The 15,107-nt window shown below is 46.6% G+C and overlaps 1 protein-coding gene across 2 annotated transcripts in view; it reads right to left on the minus strand.

Moving 5' to 3' along the window:
* Positions 1-12,859, minus strand: part of asph (aspartate beta-hydroxylase) — a 29,678-nt gene extending 16,819 nt beyond the window's left edge. For both annotated transcript variants that reach the window (XM_084446795.1, XM_084446794.1), the window contains exons 1-2: positions 12,701-12,859; positions 1,419-1,571 (exon numbers count right to left, since the gene is read on the minus strand). In XM_084446795.1, coding sequence (XP_084302921.1) covers positions 1,419-1,571; positions 12,701-12,740 — 193 coding nt within the window. In that variant the 5' untranslated portion in view covers positions 12,741-12,859. The remainder of the gene's footprint in view (positions 1-1,418; positions 1,572-12,700) is intronic.
* Between the last annotated feature and the right edge of the window lie 2,248 nt (positions 12,860-15,107).

The following is a 15,107-nucleotide window of genomic DNA, read 5'->3' on the forward strand; positions in this document are numbered from 1 at the left end:
ATTCGTATTGGTAGAATTTAACATAATAATGGTGCATTTTATCTAAGAGTCTGAATGAGTAGCCTAGTAAACCAGATTCATTGTGATTATTTGTGTGTGGACGTTTTCACTATGAGTCTAGACTTTCAGCCACCCAGACCAATTTGAGTTTTCCCAGAAAATGGGGCACCAATCAGGAGGCTGCATTTTAACGGCCGTTCCACCCCCAGTCCCTGATTGGTTCCCATAGATGATGACGTGAAATACAGGAGTACGCTAGCAGTAGAACAGCAGTGGCAGCTCCCGAAGCAACGAGCGGTAACGTTAACGTTAGAATAATAAAACAGCCATAAGTGCAGTTATTGCAGAAATAGACTTAATAACAACAATTAAAGAAGAAGAAGAGTGTGCACTAGTGGAATTTCTCAGCGGAAAATACGTTTTCACCGCTCTTCCAACTGGATTTGGCAGAAGTTAGATCTATGTTTTGTTACGCTGATTGGCTGTAGGAGTTCGTCTGTCAAGGCAAGATCTCCCGCCCAATCAAATCGCTCTGGGGGCTGAAAGTCCAGACTCAACAAATCATGTTGAGTCTGGTTTACCAGGCTAGAATGAGGTTAGTTCACTACATGTATCAACAGTATACTTAACGCGCAACCTACTGTCTTTCCCTGCGAGGAAAAGCTTACTATGTTAACTAAGTTTAGCTAAGTCAACTTAGATACAAGAATGTGATTAGACTACACTGAAGGGAGACCAGATGTTGAATAATCATTTCATGACAGGCAGGAGTGGTTGGTGAGATGATGATGATGATGATGACGATGGGCTATGATTATATATGGGCCTGGTGACTATGTGCCCAAGCATCATACCTTGAATAGCATCTGAGAGGTTAATATGAAAGTCCTTTGCCTTGGCTGCATGCAAGAACACCAGACAAAAAAGTAACTTTAACAGATTTTCAAACGACACAAATTACAAAATAATACAGATTGGGATTAATTTATGAAGAGTCATTCCAGATTAATTTGGGAGAGATTTACAGATGATTATTGAACAGGCATATTCAGATCCCACTGTGGTCCTGCACTCATGCACCGGAGGTGACACCAACACTGAGGTAGTAGAAGTTCACTGTTCAAGAGCACGTGAAGACATTCAGTCAGTATTGGAATGGCAACTGATTCTGCCACATTAGCTGGATAAAGACTGTTTCAATTTGATTTGTGAGTTGACTGTATGGCTGGTGCTGGTGTGTCTGTGTGTGAAAGGTGTGTGTGTGTGAGAGAGAGACAGAGAGAGACACACAGAGAGAGAGAGCGAGAGAGACAGACGGAGAGAGAGGCGTGTACATGCATATGTGAGAGGGAGGTGTGCTTGTGAGAAGTGTGTGCGTGCATGTGTGTGCGCGTGTGTGTGAGGTGTGCATGACTCACCGATGACGCTCTGGTAGTCAACCAGGTCGAAGTAGACGACGGCCACGGAGGTCCAGACTCCCAGCAGGGCCAGAACCATGAGCCAGGTGAAGGAGCTTCCTCCCGATGACTCCGCCCTCTTACCGTTCTTATTGGCTACCTGCTGCTTCATCTCTGGAAAGGAGAGAGAGAAAGGAGGGTAGAGAGAGAGGGAGAGAGAACACAGGGAATGTGAGAAATATGGCTGTTTTTTTTTTTATTAACATGTACAAAAGGTCTACATAGTATGTCTTAACTGTAGGTCTTGTCTACATAGTATTTTTTAACAGTAGGTCTACATAGTATTTTTAACAGTAGGTCTACATAGTATGACTTCACTGTAGGTCTACATAGTATTTCTTAACTACAATATGTTTACATAGTTTGTGGAGTTAACTTAATATTCGGTGGATCAAACAAATGGAAGATGGCAAGCCTGATACAGACTGAACACAAGGAAGCATGCGGAATAAAGAAAGACTGGCTATTATATTCAATCAAAACTGCATTTCCCATCTCCCAGGCATGTCCCCCAGAGAAACGAGACGAAGACAAAATGAGCGGAGTTATTCTAGGGTGCTGTTGACACTGCCGCACAGTGCATTATGGGTAAGAATGCCAGTGTGTTCACAGAGATGGCAGAGGAAGAATGAACAGGTGCCCGGTGCCCTAGTCTAGGTCAAACCACACACACACACACACACACAAACGTACACAGCACCTGCTAAAGTCAACGTCACAGTTATAAATATGACTGCGAACTGACTGGCCATCATCTCCCATTTCTGTCAGTTGAAAATAATAGACCGATTCGTCCTGCAAGTTCTCATACAATCCTGTCCAAAGACCCACATGCAGACAGAGACACACACACACACACAACACACACGAATGTCCGCGGCTGAAGATTACGGTCAATTCAGCCCGTTTCCTCCTCGGTATAAAAGCAGCCCTGAACGCTGGGCCTTTCCAGTGACCTTATCCTCCGTGTCCTTCTACCAGCCTTCCCTTGGCACGCGCACACACACACACTACCAAAACATAGCCTCAAGCCCAGATGTGCTCCCTCTCCACATACGAAAACACAACTATCTCCCTTATGTCCCAATAAGGGGACTACCAGGGTCGGGTCGGATCAAGAGCTAGAAATGTCGTCCGTCTCGGTCCGGGGAAGATCGCTAAAAGCTGTCCGGGTCACCTTCCGTCTCCTGGACCGCCAGCGCCGGGGCGACCGGTTCCACGCTGGGCTCGCCCATCCCTGCCGTCCGACCTCGGAGCAGCGAGTGTCCAGTCAGCGTCCTGTCCTGCTGGGGTGAGGGCTCAGTCTGTGCCCCTCTCCCCGGCGGTCTGCGAGACACAGCCCCGCCTCCTCTGTGCTCCCAGCATGCTCGGTGGGCACCCGACACCGACCTGGCTGGTCAATCAGAGCTATTTATAGAGGTGTGCGACCTCACTCGCCGGGCGCTCGTACACGGACGCTCGGGATGGGGGGCGGGATGGGTGATGATTACCCAGAACGCACCAGGGCAGACACACACGCAGGGCCAGGAACATCCAAGGCACACGTGACTGAGATGGAAGCAGCAACAACTCACCTCACAGACGTGGAGGTTAAAGGTTATTTGGGGGGTCGGAGGGTAGGGAGATGTTACGCCTCAACTCAAACCAGCACCAAAGCCAAACTCAAAGCCCCAAACATACTCTAATAAGGGATTCCACCCTGAGCACATTGCCAGACCAGACCAGACCAGGCAGTACTGGACAGGTGTGGGTGAGGGCAGACCAGACCAGGGGCCTCATTTATAAACGTTGCGTAAGTACAAAAGCGTGCGTAACCCATGCTGAGCAACTTTCTACGCAACTTTCGGTATTTATAAAAAACGAGCTGAGCGATAAGTTGGCGGAAGGTGTGCGTAACTCTACGCACACTTCGACCCTCCTTTAACTACGATAAGCACGTTTCTGGAGAAAGGGGAAAACGCGACTCCGATGGCAGAGAGATGAAACTCGGGAAAGTCTGCGAAACACATGACATATTGAATAATAAATACATCGGTCGCTGCAAGAAACCCTCCAATGTGTCACACAGTTTAAACGGAATCAATCGCCTCCGTAGCCTAATCATATAATGTCGGCATTGCTTTGGATGCGTCTGTGAATTGACCCATTTGTGTCATAATATAATGTTATGTTGTAGGCCTATTCATTTATAGGCTTTTCCGTGAAGCATCACGGGCAGTAGCCTATGAATAAAAGCCAAATATTACATTGATAACACAACACGACACGAGCCTATAGGTCTCCGTATGTCGATGGTCTACAACTATAAGGCCTATACCGCACCAAACAAATGTTGCATTCGGCGTTGAAGTATATTTATTCAGTTAATCATTTATTTAGTTAATTATTCGTATGTTTAATTATCCACCTATTCATTCGTTAATGTATTCATGTTGTATTTATAGCCTATAATTTATTAGGCTTTTATGTAAACCCGAATGACCACTGAGGCAAGCCGCAATTACAATGATGTTGAGCGGTGAATGGAAATGTCCTACTTGAGGCAACTGTAGGCTACATTAGGCTATATTGTACATCATCATATATCCTCATATTGTCTTATGATTGTCATGTAGCAGGCATACGAGGAATGTGGGCCTAAAAACGCATGTCATCCCAATGCTCACATGACGCTTTGGTAGAATTAGCTGTGCGCAAAACAGCGCATGGTGATGCGTCTCCAAGTTGTAAGAACACAAGGGAGCAAGTTAGATTATTAATTTGGCGAATCGTCATGTGTGTAGCAATAATTACCCTTTATAGAATCACATGAAACTCATCCATGGACCCCATATATTTACAAGACCTCGATACAGGCGCTGATATAGCTGGATTATAGTAGGCCATGACGCACGGGGCCTTGGATATGCCGGGACTTGGCACAGATGTTCTAATATGTGCTTGGCTATCCCGCAACATCCATTAGAACACGCAGCTTCTATATGCCTACAGAATGTTTTGAGAAAGTATGTGAAATGCAAGATATCCCGGAAAATACACAAATTGGATGCTGCAAAGAACCCTCAGATCTGTCGTATAGTTAAATTGGGGATACTTGCCTTAAGTAGTCACTATAGGCCTACATGTTTGCATTGTTATGGATGTCATTGTAAATTGACCCGTTTATACGTTGATAAGTTAGGCATTTTATTCATGGGCCACCCTGTGAAGCATTAGATTACGTGCAATATAGATCCAAACCCCATTACCCATGCAACAACACTATAGGCTTATAATGATTATCAGTTTGGATATAAGCAGCCACCTAATAATGCCTACCGCACTAAACGAATGCCAATATAGCCTGCATGATAGATAATTCATTATCTAACAGACCACTCAGGCCTAACAGGTGCTCTTATCAGTCGTGCACATGTGAAATCATCGTTCCGAAAAGATACTTTTGCGGCGTCTCTACCTCGTTGACCAATACCTCCACCTCGCATCGGTAAAATGTATCTTTCTCTTTCTGCCTTTTGCACTCGGCTCCATTGTCGTTGCATATGTATAGGCGTATCACTGACCATTTATAGGCAATTGTGGGCGTTAATTGGGGTGTGATCAGAACGCGCGTTCACGTGCGCCAAGTTAAGTGTTGATTGTGATTTATAAAGGGCAGCTGGCGTAGGCGTGCCTGAGTGAACACGGGTTGTGATACGCAGCGTTTTATAAATCAGAGATTTTTTGTGCGTATATTTTAGTAATCACTTAGCTTAACTAACTTAGTTACGTGGATTCTACGCAATGTTTATAAATGAGGCCCCTGGCCAGGCGATGTGCTGTAGTGGAAACCCCATTGGCTTGGTTATCAGATCTAGTCCATGGGAGGAGCAGTGGTCTAGTGCTTTGTTTAGGTCACCAGCAGCGGAGGTGTACAAAGCGCTAGTGAGGGGGGAGGGGTTGAGAGACTGGGGGGAGGGGTTAGAGACTGGAGAGAGATGGGGGGGAGGGGTTTAGAGACTGGAGAGAGATGGGGGGGGGGGGGGGGGGGGGTTCAGAGACTGGGGGAGGGGTTAAGAGACTGGAGAGAGATGGGGGGGAGGGGTTTAGAGACTGGAGAGAGATGGGGGGGGTTAGAGACTGGAGAGAGATGGGGGGGAGGGGTTTAGAGACTGGAGAGAGATGGGGGGGGGTTAGAGACTGGAGAGAGATGGGGGGGAGGGGTTTAGAGACTGGAGAGAGATGGGGGGGGGTTAGAGACTGGAGAGAGATGGGAGGGGAGGGGTTTAGAGACAGGAGAGAGATGGGGGGAGGGGTTTAGAGACTGGAGAGAGACTGGGGGGGGGGGATAGAGACTGGAGAGAGATGGGGGGGGAGGGGTTTAGAGACTGGAGAGACATGGGGGGGGGAGGGTGAACTCTGGCACACACTCACAGCCCTGCAGAGTCTCAAGTTAGGGTTGAGATGGGGACGATCATAGCTTAAGATGGATGGGTTAAACAGCCTCACCGTGTGTGTGTGTGTGCGCGCGCGCAATTGTGGTTATTTTGCCTGCTGTTGTAATCGTGACTAAGTGTGATTAACTGTGGTTTCACTTTCATATAAAAACAGTGATTTGAGGTGTTTCTACACTGTTTGCACAATCTGTGCTTCAAATCCACTGACTGATTAGGTTCCATTAGTTGCTAGCAGCAGCTTCACAGCTCTGTCAGTTGGTTGGTTGGTCGGTCGGTCCACAAAGCTTTTCCTGGATAACTCAAGTCTTTGACCAAAAATGCATGCTGCAAATACAGACCATGAGTAACTATGCCAGAGAGAATTACCGTGATTCGTGCATAGGTGGCGCTAATAGAAATACAAAACACAAATTAAAATGTATGAAACTTGGTTTCTTATGTTTTTTCTTGTGGGGAACAAACTTGCCTCAAGGACCCACAATGTCCGCTGTGATGGATTTTTCTGCAGATTGAAAATTTGGCAAAAACAATAAAATCACCTCCATCTTTGTCCACCTTAAACCAGGGCCATGTCAGGAAACGGGGAATGCTTACCTCCTTTACAACTCCCCACTCTGGACTAGCATTTATTTTCAGGTCCATGAATAATGCCCAGTCATATCTCACTAGCAGGTCAGCCTTAGAGAAGAGAGCCCTGTTCTCTGCTCTCCCTTAAAACGGTTGGCTAATAGAGATTCACGCTCGTGTTTGGATTGCGTCCAGCATAAGGTAGAAGCCATCCTCTGTACTTTCTCATGGGGAAATTTTCACGTGACTACAGATTTTCCTGACTAGACTCCCCCCTTCTTTGCGTAGGCATTTTTGGGAGGGGCAGCTGTCTGCTGGAGACCAGTTGACTGGCCACCACCTGAGGCCGGAGCATCCTCATTACCAAGAGAGAATTTACGACCTGGTGCCCCAAAGCGCTTCGTGTTGCCACTTGCTAATTACTTGCCCCAAATGTTGCTGATCTGGAATATCGGCATGTGACCAATAATCATGACCATGCTGATGGACCGGTTCGAGTGGAACAATGAGACGATCATCTCAGCGCGTATGGAAATCTCATTCAAAGTTCCCCCAGACAAAACACATCACTGACCATCTAACTGCAAAACGCAGAGGTTTCAAATGTACCTCTGGCTCCTGATCCTTGAATCAATTTGATTTGCAGCAGAATACCTATTGAGTTGAAGACTGTAAAATAAGTGGAAACTGTCATAAATGTGGGCTGTGTTTTAACACTCTTTAAAAGCCTACATTTGGATGAAAAATAGCCAGCATTACACTTTCAAATCAGATGTGACGACAAACGATTGCATAGAGTCCCGATCACCCGAGCAGAGTGCTTGTGTTTGAGAGCAGAAGATGGCTGACAGGCAGTATTGATGAAGGGTGCATCCTACCCAGCAGCCCCTGGGGCGACAGCATGTCACAGAGCAGGAAGGGCCTGTTAGCCTGCTAACGTTCCACAGCACAACAGTGGAATACAGCGAGACTTTTCACCTCAGAAAGAAAAGAGGGTTTAAGAAGGGGCGAGGCTGTGCTGACTCAGCATTCCCAACGACCCCCCTAATCATTCTTCAAGCGCTCTTCGTCAACCAGAATATGAAGAGCAACAGTGTGTCAAAATGTTTCTCTAGTTATGCAGGCTAACTTTGTATATTCCTCTAGTAACCCTGTCTGTAGCCTGTAGTTCAGGTGCTTAATGCAGTCTAGTATGTTGGAGTTAGAGAGAAACAAACACACACACACACACACACACTTTGAAACACACACAACCCTCAGTTGCTCAGTCAATCCACAACAGAATTAGACCACCGTTGTCTCAACAAACACTGAAAATCATGCACAAACGATGCTCACACACCCTAGTCACTCCCCGACTCAACATTACAACACACAGTCACAAGTGCTCCTCTCACTCACAGGTACATTCAGTCAAGCAACGACCCCGACATGCGCACTCACACACACACTCAGACACACACACACACACAGACACGCACCGTATCTTTCTGCTGAATAGTCCACGGGTTGTTTACAGCCACTAGTAGATTCAGAGACTTCGTTCCTGAAGTGTGGAGTTGGAAACTGCTCCCTCTCTCTCTCTCTCTCTCTCCCTCACTCTCTCTCAGCCTGTGTCGTTAGTACATATTGTTCAGAGTTTCAAATTACATAAGGTTCCTGTGGAATGCCTGCCTTGACTCCCCCTCTCTCTCTCTCTACTTTCCCTTCTCTCTCTCTCTCTCACAGACGTGCACACACACACGCACGAACGCCTCTTAACTTTGCATTATATGGCTGCCGTCTGTGATCCTCCCGTCCGCCACCTCAACTCCTGCCCAGCCTCTGCCAAGGGCCCTCGGGACAGGAGGACAGAGCCGGGGCCCTCGAGACAGGAGGACAGAAGGACAGAGAGCCGGGGCCCTCGGGACAGGAGGACAGAAGGACAGAGAGCCGGGGCCCTCGGGACAGGAGGACAGAGAGCCGGGGCCCTCGGGACAGGAGGACAGGCCATCTTCACGCCCGAGACGTCCCTCCCTCCACTCTCCCTTTCCCCTCATCCCCACGGAGGGACTCCAGCCTTCACTCACGCAGACTGTCACACACACACACACACACACACACACACACACACACACACACACACACACACACACACACACACACACACACACACACACACACACACACACACACACACACACACACACACACACACACACACACACACACACACACACACACACACCCTGTCAATCTCCTCTTCTAATCAAAGAGCAGATCTAAAGTGTGTGTCTGGCCTCGCCTTTATTTCAAGACCATAAATAAAGGCCTGTGTGTGTGTCTCTGTGTGCGTGTGTGTCTGTAGCTGATTTGTACTTACGCCTGGCAGGGCCTCAACCAACTTTATATAAAAAGCTCCCAGATAAACAAACAAACAAGAACTCAGAGCAACAGACTGAACAAGAACATCAGCAGAAACACCACACCGGCCTCTGAATCAATCAACCAATCACAGCCGCAGTCTATAACACACAATACATCACAGACCACCCTCAAAGGGCCATCCAATCAAATCCAAAGCAAAGCAACATTAGCAATCCCCTCCAAACCAGCCTGGACCACGCCACTCATGCAAGGTTATAGAGCACTGTTTAGTTTGAGGGGGGGGGGGGGGGGCGGGGCACACTGCAATGAAAACACACTGTCACACCAACACGGCAGGTCCAGGCAAGCAGCTGCTGCCTTTACCAGGGCTGTGGCCTTCGTCCGGCCAGACCAGGAGCCCCAGAGAACGGGAGGAGGCCTGGGGGGGGGGGGGTGATGTCAGCATTTAGACTCAACCACCAGACAGGAATAATGACACGGAGATAACAGTATCACACAAACACTCCTCCTTGGCAAATCATGAACACCGATCGTCAGACATCCCTCAAAGTCCTATTGATTAAACCCATAGTAACCCTGAAAGCCTATGTCTATGGTCACAGTGGATTTGAAAAAACAGATGATTATCAGCATAATACTGGAGTATGTGTCTGATGTGTAGTAGGCCGTCCGTTTCGCCATGTGATCCATGACCATAATGATACTGTCCCCCGCCGGAGTGGAAGGGGTGTTAGATCCACCCCTGTATGTTTGGTTGGTTGTTCGTTCATTCGTCTGTCCATCTACTTGGAGAAAGGTCTACTTTCTAACTCCAGCGTTCATAGCTTGAGGTGCTTAGTCACTCTTTTGGTGCTTGTTCTAAATGTTAAGATTCTCATAGGTTAGTTAGTATCGAGGTTAGGTGCATTGTGGGTAGAATTATCATATCATAGTTTACATTAGTTATATTTCCCAGCATAGTTCAGATGAGTCTTATTTAGGTCGTTTGATCATGCTGGATAAATCAGATAGCGTGTGCCTGGCTAGGCTGTATATGGGTCCTATAACCCTAACCCTAGAGTTCTGGGAGTTAAATACGAGTATGTACATAATGAAAAACCATATAACATTTCATATAATTCATATTCATGATGAGAATATCATGTTCACTCCTTCTAATGCCACACATGAATCTGCAACATGCAGAAGGGACATGTTTTGTTTCCCCCCTGAATAGATCACAACACATAAAACAACACACACAACCCCCATCTAACCCCTACCTTTCTCATTCCCCATAAGTTAAACTAGGTAAATATCAAAATAATAATAATAATAATTAAAAATAGATAATAAATAAACAAAATTAGAAAATGAATAGCTTATATGCACATGGCATGAAAGACAGTTTGTTCCAAGAATGTACAAAAGCTGAAAAAACACTTGCTTAAGAGAATACAGTTCCAAAAGGATTCTTTTCCATAAAATATAGGAAATGTCCCCATATGTCTCGAAAGAAAACAGGTTTCCCTTTGATGGCATGTGTCAATTTCTCTAAAGCAAGACACTCAGAGGTTCCGGAACCAAATTCTGATATCTGCTTTATCTGGGCCTTTCCATTGAAGTGCAAGTACGCACAATCCACTTATACTGTAATAATCTAAATCTTGTATTGATCGTCTGAGCTTTATGACAAACCTCCTCCCAGTCATCAACTGTAACCTCTGAATTCAAATCATTACACCAAGCCAATCTCCTACTCCCAGAGGACTCCCAAGACATCCTAACAAACGAGTTATATACCAGAGACACCTGACCCCGGCCATCAGAATAGAGTAACATCATCTTTTCCAAAGCGGAAAGAGGTGGCAGAAGAGCTGTTATTTTGAGTCTTTGTTATGTAGCTCTTTACCTGTAAATACTTATAGAAGTGTTTAAACGGTATATCATATTTCTTACGCAGATCCTCGAAAGTTAGAAGTACCTCATCATCATCATACATATCCATAATTTTACCAATACCTTTGTCTGCCCATATCTTGAACCCTAGGCCATGAGTCCCTGGTAGGCTACTCTGTTGCCCCATATGGGAGGAAAGTGTGAGAGCTTTGTATCTGTACCAAAGTATCTCTGTGCTTTAAACCATATCTCCACTGTGTTCTTAACAAATGGGTTTTTCGCGTTTCTTCCTTTAACTTCTTAAGAGAGTCAGAAATGGGGGACGTGTTTATTTGCTGTGCACTTGATTAATACAAATAAGTTGAGTGGCCTGATCTTGAATTATTGCTTTACTAAGCTTTCACTCAGCTAGTACTGAGCTACAATATGTCTCTATTCCTTCCTAATCAGTCTATTGAATCTGCCAATATCACTTCCGAGGTCTACAGAGCAAAGAGCTCAGATTATAATCGGAAGAAACGTGTTATGGAGCACATGGCCGCAGACAACGTTGAATCATCTCATTTGTATTCCTACATCTCAAAATCTGCGATGTTGTAAACGCTTCACCCATTCGAAGTCGGGACCCTGAGCAACGGTCGAACACGCATGTAAGGGGAGGAGCCAGCGAGTTGTGAAATGCACGATAAGAATGGTACATGATGTTCTAGAGGCTTTTTCCTCGTTGTAGCCATTATCTGAGCGTGGCAAACAAGCAAAGCGCATTTCAATGCGTCATTTGCAGCCAATGAAATGTAAATCAACTGTATACATTAATAACGCATAAGAGCGCGCTATTCGCATTTCTTTACTGTGGCACAGGGGCACACAAAAAGTTGGGCGGAGCGAGTGAAGATGGATGTCCCCTTGACGCAACGATCTAAGGTTTTAACAGTCTCCTGCAAAAATCAACATTACATTCGAAAATAAAAACTTTTTTCCAGGTGGTTAAGTGTTGGAAATGTTCTCGTCTCCCATTCTAAGAGACTGACTCTAGAACCTTGGGTTCGAACCTTTGCGATAAGGCGATGGGGAAAGCAAAGATAGCACAATCTTCCCTACCCTATGACCAGCACACAGCGAACATACATGGACTTCCTGTACATTTCTAAAGCCACGTGTCATTCTGAAACTGAGGTTTTGCATGGGGGGCATACATTTAGCATGCTTCTGTAGGCTCTACGAGGTGCGCACCCCCTGGCCTGTAGCCTGCAACATGCGCACACCCACACCCACAGTCTAGAAGGCTAGGCGCTGGTAGTTGCTTTTCTTGTTATTTCAACTTGATTGACGACGGCAAGGGGAGCGGCCGCGCGCCTTTACGCGTAGGAGAAAAAGTAGGGTTCCATATAATTACAGCCTAGCAGCGGGGGTCTCGTGTCGGGACTGCGAAGGAGCCACGTCTCCCCACGTCCCAGCGTATGGACACGTGAGCATTTGGAGAAGTGACCGGAAAGTAAAGGGGGGACGACACCACTCTGTAAGCTAGCCCAGTGATGCGCTGCACCGCTCAACAGAGCCGTAGAAGAGGGCAGAATCAGACGGTGGGCCTGGCTGTGTCGCACTGTGGCTGTTTGGATCCCCTACTTATGCTACATGCACGGTGCACCCATTTTAACTTTCGTTTTTAACCTAAGAACCTTCGCCTAACCGCACAGCGAAACGACGACTGTCGCCGTACAACAACGCAACACATCGGCGTTGTTATAAAATGTAGCAAAGGAGAAAGCGTATGTAACACAAAAAAAACATTGCTAATAGTATGAATTCTACTACAGAGCCGATTTCTGGTGCTGCGTGATAACAAACGCCCACACCATAAAAACTCATGGTTTAAAGGACAAAGGAGAGAGCTTGGCGTCCGATTAACTTTGGAAGGCCTTCTGCAGTAGGCTGCTGTAGCGAACTGCTGAAGGTTGCATGCATCTCTGCCATTGCTGGAATAAGAAATATTACCTTTCTTGGTGTGTCCTCGTGCGTTTTTCTTCGGGGCCATGGCTAATTCGCGGGTATTTGAATTCAAGTGGAAACGTGTGTATGGTCAATATGAGCGAGATGCACTCACTATTTCTTGCACTAAAGGTGGCCCAGTAGAAATCAAATCTCTCTGCCCTCATAAACCGAAGCCCATAGCAACCCCGTCCACTTTTGAGTGACTGCGTTCTCCGCCAGTGCTGTCCTTACTAAGACAAGGTGGGCGGAGATAAAGAAAATATCGTCCAATAGTATTTCAGAGGTGGTTGTCTTATTCAATCGTGTGGATATCCGCAGGCTAGAACCGCCTCGTTCATCCCCCCTTTTTTCACCGAGTATTTGAACGTGGCAAGATGGAAGCTTCATGCATCGCGAGAACTGGCTGTGTTTTTCACAGGACCGTAATAGCTCTTCATTACATAACCGCTGTAATCTCCGAGCCTTGTGTGCAGTTTTATCTCGCTTTAAAGGAATACGCCGCTCTAAATTACTCTGAACTCGGGGCTATGCATAAATGGGGCACGGTGTATGTGCTTTTCATTCAAAATATCTCACTTTGCAGCGTCACAAATTAAGATCGAGCCTTGCAAGGCACCCAGTTTGTATCCAGTCTTTCATGGTCTCGGTGATATCGCGTGCGCACTCTCAGCTCCAGCACCAGTAGTAGGCGGGCAGCACGAGGACAATACGGATTGGTAGACTTGAGACTCCATGTGAATTTACATGTTCATAACACAATAGTTGAAACTCAAAACCGTTCATTGACGGATCAAGTTTTTCAAGTTAAGGAACATTATGATCAGAGCTCTATTCTCATTCGGCAAGTTTGCCTCCTGTGGCCCAGGTTGTGTGAGAGAGAGAGCTGAAAGCCGTGCGTGGCCCATACATAGTGCCCCTCCCACAGCTGTGCATTAGTCCACATCATCCTAGTGAAAACCAGGGCGGGAGGGAGATCTTCCCTTTGCTTTATGGAAATAACGCGAAGTTGTTGAATTCTAGGGATTTAATGCATTTGATAGTGATTTACCTCAGTCAAACAAAAACGCACCAGCAAAGAGCATCATGGACATTTTTTCAAAAGTCTATTGTATTCATGTGCTGTCTCATTTATATCATGACAGTGATGGTTTAAAACGTGAAGTCTGATTAAATGCATTAGGCCTACTGAGACATGTGATAAGGAAGCCCCACCCCACACACACACATACAATACACAACCTATTCAATCACTCAAGCCCGTGTCTCAGTCTCTGGGTGATAGTCTGCGGGACATTAGCACATTCTGTATCCATGTCGTAAACCGAGTTTGAGTTAATGAGTGATCGAAAGGGTGAGCTTTTGAGTGAGTGAGTTCCTGAGATAGCGAGAGGGTGAGCATTTGAGTTCTTGAGAGAGTGAGTTAGGCAGGTAGGGTGAATCGGCATGCCTGTTGACACCATGCTGAGCCCCAAACTCAAACGGTTCTCACACACTGCCCATTCAGTTACAGTGGGACCAGCGACGGGGGGCCATTTGCTCGTCTGCTTGTCCAAACAATCTGTAGATTCACAGACGCCGACGGCCCAGGCTGGGGGTGTTGAAACGGGGGGAGGAGGCGGGGGAGGGAGGGGGGTGTGGAAACCGGGCAGGGCTGGTGTTGAAACAGAACAGGACCGGGACACCATGGGGGGTGGGCGGGCACGGACGATGTGTAAATTAGATCTCCATGATGGGTTTAGAGGTGACTGAGGAGGGCGGGGTTGGGGGCGCTGTTCTCACCTCTGCCTGAGTGAGGCAACTGTGGAACAAAGGGCTCTGGTCTGACCTGATCACCTTATCTTCCTCGCCCCACCTACTCTCTGTGTGCGTGAGGGTGTGGAGGGGGGGGGTTCAACACGTCCCTCACACACAAAGACTAGTACTGAACGGGCCTAGGCCCAGGGGCCCAAGAGCTCAGGGGGCCCTTTGCATTTCTTGTGGCCTAGTCAAAGGGCTTAGTCATTCATTCAATAACAGCCTCAAAATCCTGCTGAAAAACTGAAGCAATAGCCTAAACATTCACTTTGAAGACGTCACAAAACGTGAAAGAAACCATCACGATACCTGTAGTTTTTAAGTGAGTGTTTATAGTACTTTAGAGGGGATGAGTACTCCATGCAATATGGGCCCTTCAACTCTTTTGGGGAGAAATCCAAAAAGTAAGTCCTCCCCACAGAGCTGAGGTCCCTTGAGTCAAAACCGAGCAGAATAAAACTGCTTTTATTGTGAGTTTTCTCAAATCATCGGCAAATTGGGTGCCGTCTCATTGGGCAAATTCAAAAATTTGATAAATGAAAAGGTGGGGGGCCCTTTACGTGTCTGTGCCCAGGGGCCCGTCATTTCATAATCTGTCTAACACACGTCAGAGCCC

Source organism: Borostomias antarcticus, assembly GCF_949987555.1.
Source record: "Borostomias antarcticus genome assembly, chromosome: 12".
NCBI lineage: Eukaryota > Metazoa > Chordata > Actinopteri > Stomiiformes > Stomiidae > Borostomias > Borostomias antarcticus.